The following is a 20232-nucleotide window of genomic DNA, read 5'->3' as shown; positions in this document are numbered from 1 at the left end:
GGAGGATTTTTGAAGCTGGTTATAAGACCATATTAATTAGGGGCACCTGGGTGGCTCAGTCGGTTAAGCGTCTATCCTTAGCTCAGGTCATGATCTCAGGGACCTGGGGTCGAGCCCCGCATCAACACTCTGCTCAGTGGGGAGCCTGCTTCTGCCTCCCCCTCTACCCCACTCCTTGCTCATGTGCTCTCTTTCAAATAAATAAAATTTTTTAAAAACATTAAAAAAATTTTTTAAAAGACTGTATTAACTGATAATATCCTTCTTCTTGTTTTGCAGATTGGAAACCTGGAAGATTACTACCATTTTTTTCACAGCAAAACCTTTAAAAGATCGACCTTGAGTAGCAGAGGCCCTCATACCTTCCTCAGAATGGACCCCCAGGTACAGATCTCGGCTCCCCGGACAGGACCCTTTCCTAAGGCCTGGAATGTTGTTTGCTTTTTGTTTGGGTCTGTGGTTCTAAATATAACTTAAGTCTTGATTTTTAACGTGATGCTACATAGTCGTTATTTTTTCTTATCTGCTTTGAATAAAGCAAGAGAGACGTGCAGCAACACAGTAGACCGTCTGAATGCTCGAAAGATCTGGTTTCATGTCCAACCGGAGAGTTTCGACCCTGGACTTCAGTTCAAAGCAACAATCAAATGGGTGTAGATCTATTGATATTTTAAATCTTTAAAAAATCAACAAAACACACAGTAATCAGAGGAGATAAGTATGTGAATATGACCCCGTAGAGCACAAAGACTAGGCAACCGAACCTAGTATTTTAGTAATGAAATTAGAGATCGGGCCGATAGATGTTTTTGTGGTTGTTGTAGCATATGTCTTAATGATTACCATGAATTTAAAATCTTGGACAGTAAATATAACTGTCTTCCCCTTAAAAACTCATGTGATCTTTGAGATTAGAGCAAATATAATTTACAAAGAGGCTAACAATTTGTTTTCATAGAATTCATGTTTATTGGGTCATTAAGTACAGTACGTCCTCTCTGCGTAGGGTTGAGACTAGTGTTCCACAAATGCCAGCCAGCAGATCCTTGGGAAGCTTAAAAATTCAAGATGGTCGAGTTAGCTTTGGAGGACTTCCTTTCATTCAGCAGGTGACATGGGGGTAAGCAACCACTGGTCAGGCTGTGGCCCTAGTGGTGCCCTTGGAGCGGGTGGTCAGGCTGACAGAAAATGAAGCAGGAAGTAGAAAAATATGTGATCTGTCCCAGGGTGATGAGTGCTAGGAGGGAAGGTGAAGTTCGCGTGAGAAGCAGGAGCAGCCCCAACAAAGAAATGAGGCCCTTGGTACATCGTAGTTTTTGAACGTGGAAATCACCGTCTCCTAAAAGCAATGTGCTAAATGTTACTTTGGGCTTCCAAGCCGACGCACGATACTATTTCTTTGTTCCCACAGAATATCTGTAATAAAGTTTCCGTGGAGAAATGAGTTCTTGGTGTTGTCCCAGGCTACCCCGCGGACGGTCGTGGCTCCTTTTGTAATGGCCGAGCTGGAGGCTGGGGGTGGGCAGCTGGAGAGACGGTTTATCCCTGAGCACAGCACCCGAAACACCCTTCTCCAGAGTGTCTGATTTCGAGCACATGAGAAGGTGGTCCTCGTGGAACTCGTTCGTGTAACTGGGCTGTGACAGGCAGATGTGTCTTGTATGTATTTCTGAATTGATTTTATAGGCGGGCAGATGAACGGATAGATGGATAGATAGAAGGAAATAGATACAAAGCATTATGCTAATCCCCTTATTCCTTCCTAGCTGGGAAAAGAGTCTGATGTTTATTGAGGCACTACTGTGTGCTGGAGCATTTTTATGTACCTTCAGCTTGCCTGGTCCTAGGGGGCTATGATTATACCTACGTGCGTTCACACCATGGAACTGGAAGGAATGTTTTTCAAAGGAGCTGGTATAGTTTTTTCCCCTCTGGGAAGCAGAGCCAGATTGTAGTTGCTGACTCCGACAGAATGGGGCAATCGGAGAAGGCTGAGCAGACCCGATGCTTCCGCTGGTGTAAAACTGAGTGGAAGGGGTACTGTGTGCTTGGTCACCAAAAAAACAGATTCTTGGTGGTTGCAAGGTGGCGCGGGGAGGGGGGGTGGTGGTGCTGAGATTCACAGCAGCAGCCTCTGTCAAAGCATCGAGAAACTTCTGAGCTAGGAAGGAAGTTGCCGGCAGACCCTCCGCAGATTCATGTCCAAGCAAACAGTGCACTCCGTCTGGTGAAGACGACATGCTCGTTCTTTGTCAGAAGTCTTCAGAGTTGTTAAGTCATGACTGCACAGATAGTTACAACGAAGGGCAAGCCATCTGAAGGGGGGAGCCCTCGTCCCCCCGTGGAAGCATGTGGCGAGAAGACAATGGGGCAGTGCATTTCTTGGCCCCTTTCCCACAGGGCATTCTGAGAATTAAGCTGTTCCTCCATTGTTAGAACTACGGCAGAGTTGAAACAGAACCTGTTGTTGTTTTTTTTAGTGACTGAATTTTAAATCATGTAAAGGTATCTGGAGCACCGAGGTGGCTCAGTGAGTTAAGCGTCCAACTCTTGAAGGTCGTGAGATCGAGTCCCGTGCATGGCTCCACACTCAGCGTGGAGTCTGCTTGAGATTGTCTCTCTCTCTCTCCCGTTGCCCCTCCCCTTCCACGCTCACTCACTTTCTCTCTCTCTAAATAAATAAATAAATCTTTAAGGGGAAAAAGGCAAAAAAACAAAAACTCAGGGGCGCCTGTGTGGCTCAGTGGGTTAAGCATCTTCTTTCGGCTCAGATTGAGCCCCATGTCGGGCTCTGCTTAGCGGGAGTCTCCTACTCCCTCTTCCTCTCTAGTAAATAAATAAAAAAATCTAAAAAACAAAAAATATTTAAAGATATTCAACTTGACTGCACTTCCTTTCCTTCCCTAAGTATTAATTGTGCACCTGCTGGATATCAGGACCTGGGCCCCAGGGGAGGCAGAGATGCCCACCCAGCTGGCATCCGCCCTGGGCAAGCCCGCCGTGGAGCAGAGCATGGGGGTCGGGCAGGAGAGGGTTGGAGACAGCATCTAAGGTGCCCGGCTTGTTCCTTTGAGGCGGTCCCAGAGTATTCTGTTCTGTTTGGTACGGAGGGCAAACCATTCCCAGCTATCCACTGTGTCCTTGAAGGGAAGAGAAGGAAGGATAGACTTCCCCTTAGCAAAGGCTGTGGCTGTTAGGTTTTCCCAAATACAAGTCCTTTTTATACAAGACCTTACTAAGCTCCTGGTGGGACTGCTCTCAAAGCTTCGTGCCACTCTAGAAGAAAGAGAGAAACGGTAAACAGTCCCCAGAGTACGGTCCCACCTGTGACTTGCGTGCAATTGGCTGCTGCCTTCTCGCAGTGCTAATTAAATTTGTTGCCGCAGGAAAGGAGAGACATCTGAACCAATTATGAATTCAGAATCGCAAGTGAAATACCCCGTTTAAGTCAGTCTAGTTGAATACAAACCAGATCAATTAGCCGTCAGTCTGACTAACTAATATTTACTCGGCCTTTTCCTTCTGATGAAATAGCGGGCCAAATTACCCATTTCACACAAGTGCTTCATGTCCATTTCTCTCGCAGCCCTCCAGAACGCTTCCCTACGTCGGCGAAGCGTTTCTGCGACACCTAGGCATTGGTAGAGGCTGTGATTAGTATTCTTAAGGAAAGGACAAGATGAGTTAATGTTATTCAGAGACCCTGGAATGCGAAGTCACCGTTGGGTCTGAATGACCAAACTGGAAATGAATGTTACAGGGCTTCGAGTACAGTGCAATCGAATGCAGATGGTATTTTACTGTAATTAGCTCCAGTCCCTATTGTAGAAAAAGTGCTTTGATAAGGGATAGAATTTACAATCCGTCCCTACCTCCCGAAAGAGTGGATAGAGCGTACGTTTGTTAATATCAAACAAAACAAAACACGAGCGGGGGAGGAATACTGGAGACTCCGTCCCGCTGCTCACGCACGTGTGCCCGCATGCAGACACACGCACTCACTAAGCATCTTTTTTTTTTTTTTTTTTTGCTCAGATCCCATCCCAGAATTGTGCTGTCATTTTCTTTATGTTCTTAATTACCTTTGCTTGATGTTTTTTTTCTAACCTCCCTTGAAAAGGGCCATTTTGCTCCAAGCGCTTTGTGGATCTCCTTGGGAGAACAGCCCGACTGTTCTCCGTGTGCAGTATCAGTCCGTGGGTTTTTCCAGGGGCTGTCACTGAAGCAAACTGAAAGCATTTGTTTTTAACTTGTTCTTTTGCCAAAAGTCTGGAGAAGGGTGGATGTTACAGAAGCATCGGCCAATGGCTGTTAGGGCTCACAAATTTTTTTTAAATTACTCGTTCTGATTTTGTTCCAAGCTGGCTTATAGTTTGGCGTGGCTGGCTGCCTCTTCCAACCCTTACATTTTAGTGTGATGACTGTGGTTCAGCCCTTCCCTTCCTTTCCGTTCTCAGCCAGACTGATGACGGAAAGGGAAGGATAAAGATGTTATCAAGCAGGCCCTCCATGGCTCTTTCTGGGGGCTGCGGGAGCCTTCAGTTGGAGGCCTCATGTCAGTGCTTGAAGCTCCGAAGTTGGAAATGGTTTCTAGGACCAGAGTAGGCATTCTGTTTTGTAGGATGGGACTTTGCCCCCAGAGTTTAATCAAAGCTCAGGTTTCTTTCCAGCAGTGATGCAACGTTTAAGCAGATCTTTCCATTAACCACAGATGGAATTTTATCTGAGAGTTTTGTGTGCTAGAACCATTCGAAGTACAAACAAAAAGTTCCTGGCACATTCAAGCACACAGACAGTAAGTGACCAAGTTGCTCTCAGGGTCAATGAACTCATGGCTGGGGGCTGGGGGCAGGGGAGGGCCAGCTTCCAGGGTCCCCTGGATTTGTCCATCTGGGGACAGGAGAAGACTCCAGCTGTCTCTTCATATTTTCAGGACAACCCAGCTGGGTCGAGTGGAATGGCTACTGTGGATTGGTAAAAGCGGTCATTTAAAAAAATACTTTAAAAGACAGAGCTTACTATTTCATTAGCACGTTTGATGCTTCTGCCTAGATGCCTCACAGACATCTCAAAATCCTCGCATTCCCCAGCCCGGCTGACCACCTCTGACCCCACCTCTGTCTCAGAGAGACAGCGGCCTCCCTTGCACCAAACCTGTCCCACCTCCAGTACAACTCCGTGCTGCCCTTGTCCCATGTGGCACCATGCACCCCTGCCCTCCTCACTGGCCCGCCATGGGCTTCCTCGCCTCTCACCGGTCTGCACGCCATCCTCCTAAGAGATCCTGTGACACATGTGGGACGCTGCCACTGGCCCTTGAGAGGTCTGTCCCAGACCCTTCTTCCTCCACCAGACCCCAGCCACACTGGCCTTTCCGGTCCTCCTCACATGGCATTAGCTCTTTTCCCCTCCAGACTGCCTTTCCTCCCTGTGTCTCTTCCTCTCTCACGCCCGCTCCTGTGTGCCGGCCACAGAAGTCAGCTCAGCGCCCTCTGACTTGACTTGCCCTCCCTACCGGTATATGTTTATATTCTTGACTTGTGAGATTTCCTTACTGGGTTCTAGGAGTGGAGGGATCATTTCTGTTTATCTCACCACTCTGATCCCAGTCTGACACTTGAGCGTTGCAGGGGTGGGGCCAGAGAGGGTCTAGGTGGCGGCTCCAAGTTCAGCATTCCTTCCAAGCTGCCAGTGGTCATGGGCAGTGCGCCATCTTGAAGGGCTTAGTGGTTCCATGGATGTAGGAGAAATTGTGTTGTCCCCCTCTTCGAGGCTCCCAGTACACACAAGAACAGAAAAGAAGCCTGTCCTGCTCTGCAGCTGTTGGATTTACTTGACCACGGCCTCCTCCCTTTTGCTCCCATAAACATCTGTTTCCTGGCCATTCTAGAAATCATGCCAAGGTCGCAGGCCCAGGTGGGAGCACACAGGAGCACATGGCAGTGTTTGGTGGGAGTGATGAGTTGCTTAGTGCGCCTGGGATCTGGTAAGCGACAGGGCCAGGCTTGGCGGGAGCTGCAGATGCTTCCCGGGGTGCCGGGAGCACGAGGCTGGGGAGAGTGCGCAGTTTTCCAGACCCCAAGGAGAAGTGATGGGAAGGTAATCTGACCTGAGGTGGAGGAGCTTACAGAGAGAAGCATGTGAGGCCATCTCTTGCCAGCAGGCCATAACGTTCTTGAGGGCCAAGGCCACATCTCAGTTGTTTGTATTGCCTTATGAGTCTAGCAGATACCCAGGAAATAGCAGACAGACACTTAGTCAACGTTCATTGAAACGTAACTCAGTTGCACAAAGTAGGTTCACATAATCCAGTTGTATCTGTCATCGTTTGCTTATTCCCTTCTTTTTACGTAAAAACATCAGAAGTGAATTGTGGCCTGCCTTCATAACATGAAGACAAAAATCCAAGAAAGGGCCTGGATGAAGGAATCACACTGTATCTTGTATGGCTAAAGCCTACAATGATGACAGTAGTGACCGTACAGCTGGACGCTGGGTGTGGTCACTGGTATGGACTTGGTGAACTCTGGGGGGTGGGGGGGAGGGGCACTAGTCTCTGGCCACCTGACCCGCTGTCCATGAGCAGAGACAAGGGATACTGAGCTGTGGACCAGGCTACCTTCTCTTTCCTTTCAGCAGAGTAAGAACTAACTAACAAGAGAATGAGGAGAGTCAGTTTCCCAAAGTACTCTCATATTTCCCCGTCTCCGAAATGCGCAGAATGTGTACTGTCCTCTCTCTCCTTCATGAAACAGCTGTGCCCGTGTGGTTCAGCTTGGATGGCAAGGGTTGGAGATACCCTGCACGTCATTTCCGCTGTGCTGTGGCGAGGAAGCGGATTTGGGGCTAGGCCCCAATTGGCCTCTGTGTTGTGGGAAGGGAGAGGAGGTGGGGTTCTGTGCTGAGTCCGGATACCCTTCATTTTGTGGGTTCATCTTCCTTCTCTTCTCCCTCGTCTACTACCTTGGTTCCTGGGTTTTCAGATAAGCCACTGCCAGAGCAGCCTAGCATCCCCCACTCCGCCCCAAGTGATACTCTCAGGGGAGCTTGGGTGTCTCACCGGGACAGGCTATAATGAGGCTGTCCAGTCATTGCTTGCTTGCAGGCCTGGTCCCTCTCCCTGCCAACCCTCAGGAACAGAAGTGTGACTGCACTTCTCCATTCCTCACATGGAAAGGCCTGATCCACTTTCTATTCCGTGAGCCTAGCTGAATTCAGTAGTTCATACCCATTTTGGAATCACAGGTCCATTTGAAAAGCTGATGAAAGTTCTAGATTCTCTTTCTCTCTCTCTCTCTCTCTCTCTCTCCAGAAGGGGGGGAGCAGAAATCATGTGCTCATGTTCACACCACTTTGCCTATAGTTTTTGGGGCTTCCTGGGACTTTTGCCTACCCTTCCATTCTTGAGGAACCCCAGACCCTAGGGGAAGAAGGCCCCCAGCTTAGCCCCCTGGCTCATTTCATGTGTGCATTAACCATTGCCTGTCCTAAGACAGTCCACCTTGCAAGCTGTAAGGTGATTTGCACTTGTTGGGGAGTACTATTTTTCTTTATTTCAATTCCCCACCCCATGGGTTGGCTTCCTGGTTGAAAGTCGGTCCAACAAGCATTGGGAAATGGGCTGATCTGACCCCCTGACCTCACAGCTTGGAAGCTGAAGCCCAGGCAGACTGCCAAGCCTCCCACAGGTAGAGTGAGACGGAGGGTTATCGTCTACATTCCTTCTGGTGAGCTTGTTCTCTCCTGGAGGAGGTCTTAGGATTTGGTGGCATCTGGGCCCTCGGGGGTCTGGCCCCTGACTTCTTCCACAGCTCTTTCCTGGCTTGGCAGTCAGGGCTGGCTTCCTCACGAGCAAACAACAGAGGCAATTCCCTGTCCTTCAGCAATTACAGAAGAAGCTGCCCTTCACTTTGATGATGCTAAGGGAGAAAGAAAAAAGAGCGCTGGCAGGAGCTGTCTCCCACGCTCTGGATACAACCGTGCATGGAACGCTGAACCCACAGAGAATTAACTCGCAGTGAACTGAGCATACCGGGGGCACGTCAGGGGAGTTTAGCAGCTTGATTCAAATGTGTGCCCTTCCCCTGGAGGTAGTGGGGACCTGAGAGGGTATGGGGACAAGGGTCTCTGTGAATGGCCTTTGTTGTCTTAGCTCCATCTCAGGGCAAAGACTCTGGAGCCCCGTTCTAGGACGTTCGAGCTCCTGCCAACTTCCTGAGGTGGGGCCCCCATGAGCCATGAGGACTTTGCAGCAGGACATGAGCACATGGAAGCTTTGGGCGGAATGGAACTGGGCTTTCATGCTCTTGCGGGTGACATTGGCTCATGGGAGGAAGCTACAAAACAAAAACCCTTTGTCACTTGTTGAGCCCATGACTGCTGTGCTAGGCCAGCTTCGGGTCCGGCAGCATGCCTGTGGCCCACAGGGAAGAAAACATGACCAGGGCTGCCCAAGGCACGCCTGCCAGAATGCCAGTTGGACAGTTTCATAGTTCAGTAGCATCGATGACCCGTGACACCCGCAGGCCATCTACTGGGATCCTGCTCATTGATGTTACCTCTTTACACACATCTTTGCATTTTACCTTATCTACAGAATGGCATTCACCAGAGGCCTAATTTTAATTTGACTTCAGAAAGAAAGATGGGGGGTTGGCATGCCTGGCAGAAGAAAGCATTGCTATTCACATAAACTGGGGAAGATGATGAAGTCTTTTGCATTCCTAGAATTCTCTTCCCCACAGCAAATAACTTTCTATGATAAATATGCTGTATGTTTAGCAAGAAACATACCAAGAAAAACATAAAAGGAAGAGGGTCAGCATGAAGTTCCACCTTCAAAATAGGACTTGGAAGAAATCGGGACATTTTATGCAGGCTTATACAGGTGTGCTAGGAGAGATGACTTGTGTTTGGGCCCGACGTGGCATTTGGCAAACGTTGCTCTTGCCCCAAATCATTTATGGTTGATCTTCCACAGAAAACAATCAGTCAAGGTCATCGGGTGGTCATTAAGACTCAGTCGCATTTTCTCCTCTGAAATGTGTTTTTTTAAAAGTCTACTCGTGGTTATATTTGTAATCAGAAATGTATTCATTTAACTTCACTGCTGTGTTCAAGAAGTATTTAGTGAGCTCTTTCTGTATGCCACACAGTGCTGGGTACACTGAAATACAGTGGTGGGCAAAACCCAGGCCCCACCCACAGGCCAGTGGGGAGCAGAGGGCAATCAGATGGACTCCCAGATACAAACAATCAGGGACGGGCTAGTGTCAGGAGAACCAGGGGCGGGATGAGCCCTCGACTTCTGGCAGAGTCTGTTTAAGTTTGTATTCATTCTGTGTCCGTTTTCATCTTGCCTTTTCCGTAAGAAAGAGGATGCTTGTGGTCCAGCAGAGCTTTGCTCAGCGAGGACCTACCACAGGACAGGTGTTTGCTGAGAGCTGGGGAAACCAGGGTGACCTCAGTCATCCCTCCTCTGGGAGGAAAGAAGGGCTAATGGGCACATTGGGGGGTGAGGGCAGTGGTAAAGAGACATATAGGGGAGGCTAGGAGCTCTGAGGGGGACCCCCTCAATGGCTGGCCTGGACATCAGAAAAGGTTTCCAGCATGTGTGAGGCTCAAAAGATGAATATAAGTAAGTGGCCCGAGTTGAGGGCGGGTTGGGGGGGGGCGCACCTGTCAGGAGGCACAGAGCCTCGTGGCACAGCCCAGCCTGCTGGTGGTGGAGGACCAGGGGGAGTGGCCTGGGCATAGAGTGAGGTTCAAGGGGGAAAGGTGTGCGGTGCCCTGTGACCTGGCGGGGGTCAGGGGGAGTGGTTGGGGCGAGAGCTACAGGTCTGTGCAGGAAGTGGTTCTAGCCAGAGCTGGCCCCAAGAGCCACTGCCTCCAGCCTCTCTCCCCAGCCCAGGGCCCCTCCCAGAGCCGCCTCAAGCCACCTCAGCCCTTCCTCTGGGGTCCTGTATGTTCTCATCTCCAGTGAGAGAGGGGAGGTCAGGCGAGCCGGAATCCCAGACCCTCCTTCAGCAGGACAGCCTCAGGGGTTCTCAAACGTTGACAAAGCTCAGCCCTGATTAAAGCCACTGTTGAAACCTGTATTACTGTCTGAGGGCAGCTGTGACAAATGCCCACACACTGGGTGCCTTGAAATAACAGATATTTCTGACGTCACCGTCTTGAAGTCCAGAAGCCTGGAATCAAGGTATCCATGGAGCAGTAGCTCTTCTGAAGGCTGCAGCTGAGAATCTTTCCTTGCCTCTTCCAGCTTCCGGTGGCTCCACGCAGTCCTTGGCTGGTGGCTGCCTCTCTCCCATCTCTGCTTCTGTCTCTGTCTTCCCAAGGGCTGCCTTCTTGCATGGGGACACATGTCACTGGAATTTAGGGCACACTCAAATAAATCACCCAGGTAATCTTGTCTGGAGATCCTTAACTTAATTACTTCTGGGTGGACATACCTTTTGGGAGGCCACCATCAACCTCCTGTAAACCTACAGAGGGGGTCTGGGGGGCTCAGTCGCTTGAACATCTGACACTTTTTTTTTTTAATATTTTATTTATTTGACAGAGAGAAATCACAACTAGGCAGAGAGGCAGGCAGAGAGAGAGGAGGAAGCAGGCTCCCCGTGGAGCAGAGAGCCCGATGTGGGGCTAGATATCAGGACCCTGGGATCATGACCTGAACCAAAGGCAGAGGCTTTAACCCACTGAGCCACCCAGGCACCCCATTGAACATCTGACTCTTTGATCTCGGCTTTGGTCATGATCTCTGGGTTGTGAGATTGAGTCCCGTGCTGGGCTCTGCACTCAGCGTGAAGTCTGCTTGAGATTCTCTGTTTCCCTCTCCCTCTGCCCTCCCTCCCTCTCTCAAAAACAAATAAATGAATAAAATCTTAAAAAAAAAAAAAAAGAAGAAAAGAAGAAGCAGCCTGTGGGGAGTGAAGTAGAACGAGCAGGCACTTTCCTGTGTGCGGTATTCCCCCTTCCTTCAATGCAGTGATCTGAAAGTTTGTTGCACGATCCATCATCTTCATAAGGACGATGGGCTCTACCCTCACCAGGCATACTGAGGCACTAAATGTGTTTTATTCTGCCCCAGGCCCACTCCTTTGCAGACTTACTTGAGTTCAGGACTGATTTTCTGAGTTCTGCAGCCTTGAAAGGCAGACCGTGTGTACCACGGTCTCTTCCCCTGCATTTTTCACCAGGAAAAAGTCTGAATGCCTCCTTGGGAAGCTGGGAAATCCAGATAGACCATGAGTGGATCTTCATTGTAAAAGGGCGTCCGGGTGAACTTCCAGAGAAGTATTATGAAGAATATTTGAAACCCCACAAAGGATCCTAGGTTGCCTTGTCTCACAAAAATAATCACACGTGTCAGGGATCCCCTTGTACTTCCCTGCACTTGGCTGCGAAACAAGGCAATGACTGGATCCCAGAGAGAGACAATGGCAAGGAAGCCCAGACCCAGGGACCACTGGCCCAGTCAGCCTGTGATAGTGAGGGCACCTGTGATTCCATCTGGATAATTTGTTATATTTGGTTCCATTGGCCTGCCTGCGCTCACCAGTTGTTAAAGACTTACAATGACCTGTCCAGGGAGAGAGAGCTGCCCCTGAGACCAAGCTAGAGGGAGATCCCCAAACTGTGCCGTGGACCCGTGCCAGGACAGCCCACCCTCAGAACTGTGTGTTAACGTTGGGTTTTTACCCAGAGTCCAGCCATGACTGGGGCCAGGGTACTCAACGTTCTTTCATCCCGCTAGAGGACTGTTTTGTGACTTCTGGCAACATGCTTTCCCATGTCATCTCCCTGGTGACCCACCAAGCTTAGAAGAAGAGAATTCACCTCCTCCTCTATAACTGGATGTCCACAAGTATCAGAAGGTGCTGGATGTTAGTAAGATGGGTGGTGAGTCAGTAGGACAAGATGGATTGGGAACATCCCTGGGGAGCTTGGAGCCATTAGTGGTCCATGCAACACTCTATTTTGTAATTAGGGTGTTTAGCAGATTAGGAAATATTGTCTTAAGTGTTGTATACCAAGTAAATCTTTCTGGTTCAGGCACTGATTTATGGGGAAGTTGCAAAATGCCATCAGAGGCTATTGTGAACAAAATATCTCACTGTATAGTTTTATTTTCCATGGAAGTATCTATTCACAGCAATTATAAATTATCTAGGACTTGGGGCCGAGGTTCGTTTTAGGGCCTAGCCCCAAACTGTTGTTGAACTGTTTGTGGTGTTTCTAAGGAACCTGGGTGTCTCCTGGTGTTTCAGGAACAAAGCGTGTTGGTAGTGGGACAGGCTGTGATACTCCTTCCTAAGCACTTTTTCCTGTTGGTCCATGTTGCCTTTTCAGATCAATCCCTGCCCTTAAATGTGGGGCAGTCTATGGGGCTTTCCTTCCTCAGGACAGTGTGGGGAAACGGAGGCCAAGAGAGGTCTGAGGGAAGACATTTTGCCCCTCTGCCTTTGGCGGCCTTGGGTGGCTCCTCTGGTGGCTGTGCCAGCCTTAGGTCTGAGTCTGAGGTCACCCGCCTTGCCTGGCGTCCACCCTGAGCGCCCATGGCTCCAACCCTTGAAGTTCCCATCCCCCACTCCTCCTCCTCGCCCCACTTTCCCTACCTGTCTGCTACTTCAGAGCCTGCATCACACTCTGGGCGGCTTGGTGGGGGATCCCCACCTAAAACACAGACTCCTGAGAGCAGAGCCCCAGTGCCCTCATCCTGTGTATCCACACCCCAGCTCCACACTGAGCCCCAGAGGGAGCCATTACTGAATCAGGTGGGACCGCAGCAGCAAGAAAATGCTTTGCTTCAAGGCATGGGAATTCTTCCTCCCCCCCCCCCGATCTTTTAAAAGTACAAATAAAACAAAACAAATGTCTTCAACCTTGAAAATCTCTCTCTCTCCCTCTCACTAACACACACACACACACACACACACTCACACACACACACACGCTGAAGTGAGTGCTTTCTATACACTCCTTCATATGCCAGTGCCCCCTCATGACAACCCATGATGATGCCTATTGTACAGACAAGCAGACTGAGGCCAGGGAGGTTACTGGACTGCTCTCAGTCATACAGCTAGTGAGAGTGGGACTGGGTTTGGAATCTAGGCAGCTAGGCTGCTGGATTTCTGCTCCAAAGTATCACAGATACTCCCTCTCAACCTGTTCTCCTTGGTTGTGAAGGCAGATCATGCCAATTGAAAATTTATAAAAACCCTGAAAATAATTTAGAAATTTTATTTTATTTATAAAGATTTTATTTATTTATTTATTTGACACACACACACACACACACACACACACAAAGCAAGTGAGAGCAGAAGACAAGCAGGGGGTAGTGGGAGAGGGAGAAGCAGGCCTCCTGTCAAACAGAGAGCCTGATGCGGGGTTTGATCCCAGGACTCTGGGATCGTGACCCCAAGCTGAAGGCAGATGCCTTAACAACTGAGGCACCCGGGGGCCCCTAATTTAGAAATTTTAAATTAGCAGTAATGTCACCACCGAAGAATTGCAGCTTTTAATATTTTGCCATATCTCTTGCTAGATTTTTCTCTGTGCTTATTTTGGTACCATGTTTCCAGAGGCTCCTAAAAATTCCAATGTATGGATGACTATAATTTATTGATTCCCATCCTCTCTGTAGAACATCTTGCTTCCAACTTCCAATAACTGTTTGATCAATTTCTCCCCTTTTTACAGTCTTCACAGTTGTAGCACCGACGGAGAGACTACAGACAATCATGAGATCCTCTTATTTATTTATTTATTTATTTATTTTTTATGAGATCCTCTTTAAAATAAATAGTAACTGCATTTCTCCCTGCCAGGTGAAATGGCTCCAACAACAAGAAGTTAAACGCAGAGTGAAGAGACAGGTGCGAAGCGACCCGCAGGCCCTCTATTTCAACGACCCCATTTGGTCCAACATGTGGTACATGGTGAGTGGGGTGTGGGCCTCACTGCCCCCTGGGCATTTGCACTGCCGTGTTGCCAGGATGGCTTCATTTCCCCCAGCAAAGCTAAATCCTCACGGCAACTCCAAACAGACGCACTTCCTATCATTGTGAAATCCCTGCTTCGGTGCTGCGTAGCACAGATGTTCTTGTGAAAGTTTTAAGAATGATGCAAAACATCCCTGGGGTTGGGGGTGTGGAGTCTTTGAGCAGGGCAGTGAATTCATGCAAGCTCAGGACTAATTAAGCAGTGAAAAGTGAGAGCCCACAAAAGGAGATGTTACCCTAGGAAAATGATAGATTGCCAGGTGTAGGAAAAGCTCGGAAAACAGTTCCCATTCACTCTTCCTGGGAATGGGTGGGAGAAAGAGGTCGTCTGCTCTGTAGGGCAGGGGGAAGTGTTTCCTCCTTATTTACTTGCGCACATAAGAACGCCCCTGCTGGGTTTACGCGGTACGATGTGCCCATCTTATGCCACGCTGTGGCTGCAAGGAGTCCATGCTGGGGGCGGGCTTTGTGTCTTCTGTGCCTACAGCACTGTGGTGACAAGAACAGCCGCTGCCGATCAGAAATGAACGTCCAGGCAGCGTGGAAGAAGGGCTACACTGGGAAAAACGTGGTGGTCACCATCCTTGATGATGGCATAGAGCGGAATCACCCCGACCTGGCTCCAAACTATGTAAGTCAAGCCTAGGAACATGCAAAGATACTCAACCATGCTAGTCATTCCATAAATAAAAATTTTAAAAACCGTAAGGTAAATAAATAAAATAAAAATAAAATAAATTTTAAAAAATAATAAATAAATGAATAAATAAATAAAAACCATAAGGTGCCATTTCTTCCCTCCCACCCCATTATATTAAACAATACAGAAAACCATGTTGGGGAGGGGTGGGTTGGTGAAACACACTTCCCTCTGTCGTCCTTGAGCCGGGGTTTGCCCAGAAGGCTTGGTCCAGATGTTTGAGGAGTCACATGTATTCCCGAGAATGGGTCCTAAAGAATTCAGAAACTTCGTGGAGATGGTCATTGGACCAACGTAAGCAGCGTGAAACATGACACAGTTCAAGCCTGGGCTCTGGACCCAGCTGCCTGGGGTTGTTCGGGCTCTGCAGTTCACTAGCTCCGAGACCTCGGGCAAGTTGCTTCACTTGGGCCTCAGTGTCACCATCTGTGAAATGGCACCTCATCAGGTCGTTGTGAGGAGTGAACGTCTTTGTAAGTGTAAAGGAGCGAGCCTGGCACGTAGTGCATAGGAAGAAGGCATTCAATATTCTAGTGTATTCTAACGAACCTGTGTGTGTAACAACGGTTAAGTTCACCCATGCCCTGTCTGTTGGAGAGACAATTACGCAGCCCTTAAAAATGGCAGTTTTGCAGTCAACAATCCGGGAGAGCTTTTCTGAAGTGTTTTAAAAGGAGGGTGTGAAATGATATGAGTACCGTAACTAAGAGTGTCTAAACAAAGACACGAACATTAGACATATAAGGTGATGGACAGTCTGGCAACTACTGCAACACGGGTGAGCCTTGAGGACATTAAATGGAAGATGTCAATCACGGGAGAAAAAAAAAAACAACAAATTCTGTATGATTGGACTTAGAAGACGCACCTAGAGCAGTCAAATTCTTAGAGACAGCAGAATGGGGATTGCCAGGAGCTGGGGGAGTGGAGAGAGGGGAGTTAATGTCTGATGGGTGCAGAGTGTCAGTTTTGCAGGTGAAGAGGTCTGGCAGTGGAGGGGAGTGATGGGTGAACAACAGTGTGAATGTACTTAGTGCCATTGAACTTTATACTTTAAAATGGTTAGGAGGGTACATTTTCGGGGGGTGTATTTTACCACAATAAAAACGTACGTAAGATGATAGTTCTAGGACAAGAGTATCAAGTGTATGTTTTTCTCTACTTTCTAATAGAGGCATAAAAATTATTGAAAGCATGCTGTGCCATTTCTCTTCATCACTGAGATTTCCTTTCTTAGGATTCCTACGCCAGCTATGATGTCAACGGAAATGATTATGACCCGTCTCCACGCTATGATGCCAGCAATGAAAATAAGTACGTCACTCTGTCTCCTCCTTCCTTGCTTCCCTGTCCCTCTCCCTGCAGAATCACTATTGAACTGGCCCCCAGTAGGGATTCCAGAAGGGTGATGGGGCTGCCTGGCCAGTGTCTGGGGCTTAGCCAGGAGCCAGAAGCCAGTCCCAGCACAGCCGATCAGGCACAAGACAGCCTCTGTGGAGTTCGCCTCTTCCTTGGAGTGTCAGCTCTGCTGGTCAGCTAGAAACGGATGTTTGACCAACATTGTTTCTGTTTCCAACCTTGTCTCCATGACCAGTTGTGTTACGACAGCAGTTTGGGGGCACCTGGGTGGCTCAGACAGTTAAGCCTCTGCCTTTAGCTCAGGTCATGATTTCAAGGTCCTGGGATCAAGCCCCGCATCAGGCTCCCCGCTCAGTGGGGAGTCTGCCTCTCCCCTCACTCATGCGCACTCTCTCTTTCTCTCTCTCAAATGAATAACTCTTTTAATACCAAAAAAAAAGACAGCGGTTTGGCCTAATGGAGCACAGAAGTCACATGCCTGAGCTTTTTTGTCTTCGTCCGTGACGTTATGGGAGAGGTGGAAGGGCCCTGAGTGATGATGGATAGATCTGGGTTCAAGTCCAAGCTTTACCATCCCTGGCTGTGAGGCTCCATCTCAGTCTTAAGAGACTCTCCCGTGGAGACGATGCTCCCTACCTCCCAGGGTTGTGGGCGGGCTGAACAGACAGGGGAAGAAACCGTGGGGGGGTGCCGTCTAGGTAGCTGTTGTCATCATTTTGCAAATGAAGACAGCCAGTCTAGAGAGATTAGATGACTTGTGTGCTGTGAAGTGACAGCCCCGTTTGGTGGGGGAGTCAAGTTCAGCTTCGCAAACCTGGCCCTGGGACTTCATTCACTGTGTCCTGCCTGTCTTTTCTCGGTTGGCATGCCCCATGCCCTGCGCTTGTACCATTCCTCCAGAAATATTTAGTGGAAAAGAACAAAAGACCTTTCTTTGGTCTCCCAGCTGACACAACGCTTGCCAAGTTGCCTTCTCCCTCCCATATATAGTATTTTGCATTTCTGTAGATTCCATGGTGAGGTTCAAATATGGGTGCCCACGCCGTGCTGTGCAAGAAGGCTTGGCCAGGCTGATGTGTTCAGCACAACAGAGCTCAGAGTCCCGGGAGCTAGCAGAGGCTCCAGCCCGGAGGGCTGCTTTCCTACCTCATGTCCCAAGGTCATGTCCGGAGGTGCCCTTCCTGCTTAGCCATGAGCACGCCTGGGGTGCAGGGTGCCTCATTTCCCAGCCACACATCCAGGGGGCTGGGAGGAATAATCCAGACAGGACACAGTGACCCGTGAAGGGCAGGCTTGAATCTGAGTGAGACATGGAGCTCTGTATCACTGGGGACAGCCCTGGCCCCGGGGGGTGGCACAAGATCCGCAGAAGGACGGATGACTCCCTTCCAGAAGGCTAGCATGCAGACCTGGGACTATTTTTAAAGGTGGTTTTAAATTTAAATCAATGATTCTAATCCCCATGGACTCTCTCAGAGATGGGCTGTTGAAACTTGCCCACATTTTGGCTTCTCTGCAGAGGAATTGCCTCCATGAAGCACGTTGGAAAATGGGGTCATTACTGAGGAAAGCTATTTGTTTTTTGGTAATTTCTTCGCAGTCCCTCCGCCGCTGTTGAGTGTTCCAATTTCGAGTGTTCTTCCTCGGCTCCTGCTTAAGTGGCCGTGGAGGGGAGGGGAAGGGAGGGCTGTCCCGAGGTGAGCATGGGGGTGGCCGGGGCACGGGGGACCCATTCATTCTCCCTTCCATCCTGTCAGCCCCATGGATGTCTACGCCGCACCTGCAATGTGCTAGACAATGTGATGTGGGTGACCTGAAGGCATAGCTTAGGAGGAGGAAAGCCCCAGACCCTGGGTGCAGGGAGCAGAAGCCCCTCACTTTGCCCTGGGGTTAAGGGAAGTGCTTGCTCTGTGCAGGGGCAAGACTGCCCCGGGGTGGGGGGAGTTGGGCAAAGCTGGGCTTGAGGCTCCCTCCCAGGGGAGCAGCCAGCAAGGGAAGGGTGGTGAGGTGGGGGTGGGGGCAGGACAGAGGCTTAGTGACCCTCCTCCTTGCAAGAGACCTGAGCAATGCCCGGGACCTGCTGCCGATTGCCGGGCGGAGCCCTAACTTCATTTTCTGCTTTGCTTCAGACATGGTACTCGCTGTGCAGGGGAGGTCGCTGCTTCAGCCAACAACTCTTACTGCATCGTGGGCATAGCGTACAATGCCAAAATCGGAGGTAAGGTCCAGGGGCACGCAGCCAGGGAGCTATGGGGCCCGCAGCAGGGGTGTCCCACCAGGGGCAACAGCTTCACCTCTGCTGGCCTCCGCCGGCTGTGTCAGACCTGCGCCCCCCCCCCCCCACATCCCCCAGCCTGCAGCCTGGTGGCAGGCAGCCAGCACCCCATGACCGGGGCCTCACCGCTGAGGAATTGCTCACTGTGTTGCCCAAAAAGCCATCGGGAAGGCACCCCCTTTCTCTTTCCCAACCCTGCTAGTCTGACTCACCACTGTCAACCAGACGGCGCCTCAGAAAAGGCCACGCTGGTTCCCTCCTGCTCATAGCCCTGCCGGGGCTCCCTGTCACTCCCACAATGGAAGTCCTTGCTCCAGTCTGCTGGCCCCCTTCTCCTGCCCCTGCCCCTCAGCTTTAGCCAGGGGACCTTTGTCGTAATGTCCCCTAGTCACAAGTTGTCCTCCCAGTTTAGGCCTTGGCTTGCAGCCTTCCTTCCCATCACCCCAGAGCCTCTTCCTGCCTCTCCCTTGGGCTCTGTGCCCACTCTGCTCCCCTCGGCTTGTTCACCAAGGCCAGTGGGGGACCAGGTCTTCCGGGTCCCTGTAAGGAGCAATGCCTGACCCCAGGTGTTTCTGCCTCTCCTGGTTATCGTCTCTATTTAGGAGTCAGGCTTCCCTTGCTAGGAGGAGGATTTAGAGCCAAGAGTCCCATATCTTCTTCCCTGCCTGAGCCTGGCAGTTTGACAGTCCCAACTGGCAATCAGCAGGTACTCCGAAGTAGCAATTAGGGGCATTTCGCTGAACTGGGAGCCGAGCAGGTGTGTGCCTTGGGCATGAATGGTCCTTGAGCATCCAGCTGGCTTTGGGGTCCCCTGTCCTCACTGGGGACTCTCTCAGTTTGGAGATGCTCATGCTCACTCAATGGGCCTTCCCAGGGCATTGCCTTCCCTGCTGCTTTGCCTTTGCTGGAGTGATTGTAGCCTCTTAGGTCTACTATGGAGAGGTTGGGCCATGGGTTCCCTGGATCACCCTGGAGGTTCTGATGGATAGATACCCCTAAGAAGTCTCGCCATAAACTGTAGGACCAGCCTGACCTGGGTACCAATCCCAGTTCCACCACCCGCTAGCTGTGTGTCCTTGTGAGCCTCGGTTCCTTCATCTCTGGAGGAAGAAGAGCAATAATTCAGCTGACTCCCCAGGTCTGTTGTGACCATGAAGTGAGATGCGCTGTGTGTGGAAAGCACTGGCCAAGGGCTAAATGCAAGGGGACTCTGAGCAACTCCATCCCTCCTGCCAAAATTCAGAGACAGAATAAAAGTGATTTGTGTTGCCTTGAGTTAGGGCTAGACCCCACCTTTGGGATTGTCTGAGCCCTGCTCCCCAAAGACCCTGGACTGGCAGCACTGTTTTCTGGGAGCTGTTAGAAGTACAGAAAATCATAGTGTCCCAGACCTACTGAGTCAGGATCTGCATTATATCAAAATCCTGAGAGGGTATGACAACCAAGGTCAATCTGAGGCGTCCTGGTTGAGAGGGTTCTGGAGTCAGGCAGGTCGGTGACACCCAGTCTATGGGCTGCGATGAGCAGCCAGAGGAGTTAAGGAGGTAGAGAACCTCCAGAGGACGTGCCCGTGGGTGTGGTTGGTTCTCACTCTATACTCCATGCAGAATTGTTACCCCCCGTTTCCCGAATTCGGAAGAGATCACTTCTATGACTGCAGGATTTGGGAAGAGAAGTATTTTTTAATTAATGTATTTCATATCTTTACGTATAATACTGGGCTAGCCACTGAGAGGAAGAATAAAGATAAGACAGATACAATCTGCGACCTTCTAGAAGCTTCGCATGTCTTTGGGATGAACCGTGCAAACATGAAAGATAGTATAAGACCAAGTACTGAAATGACAGGCAGATGAGGAGTGGTGGCAGGGCAAGCACTCAGT

General features: G+C 49.9%; 1 protein-coding gene across 2 annotated transcripts in view; it reads left to right on the top strand.

The window, feature by feature from the left end:
- The window catches only part of PCSK6 (proprotein convertase subtilisin/kexin type 6), a 181846-nt gene that overhangs the window by 47930 nt on the left and 113684 nt on the right, over positions 1-20232 (top strand). For both annotated transcript variants that reach the window (XM_046008470.1, XM_046008469.1), the window contains exons 2-6: positions 280-384; positions 13842-13952; positions 14503-14646; positions 15953-16029; positions 18204-18292. In XM_046008470.1, the coding sequence (XP_045864426.1) occupies positions 280-384; positions 13842-13952; positions 14503-14646; positions 15953-16029; positions 18204-18292 (526 nt within the window). The remainder of the gene's footprint in view (positions 1-279; positions 385-13841; positions 13953-14502; positions 14647-15952; positions 16030-18203; positions 18293-20232) is intronic.

This window comes from Meles meles, chromosome 6 (assembly GCF_922984935.1).
Source record: "Meles meles chromosome 6, mMelMel3.1 paternal haplotype, whole genome shotgun sequence".
In the NCBI taxonomy this organism is placed as follows: domain Eukaryota; kingdom Metazoa; phylum Chordata; class Mammalia; order Carnivora; family Mustelidae; genus Meles; species Meles meles.
Note: the sequence above shows the minus strand (reverse complement) of the source record. Positions and strands in the feature narration are given on the sequence as shown.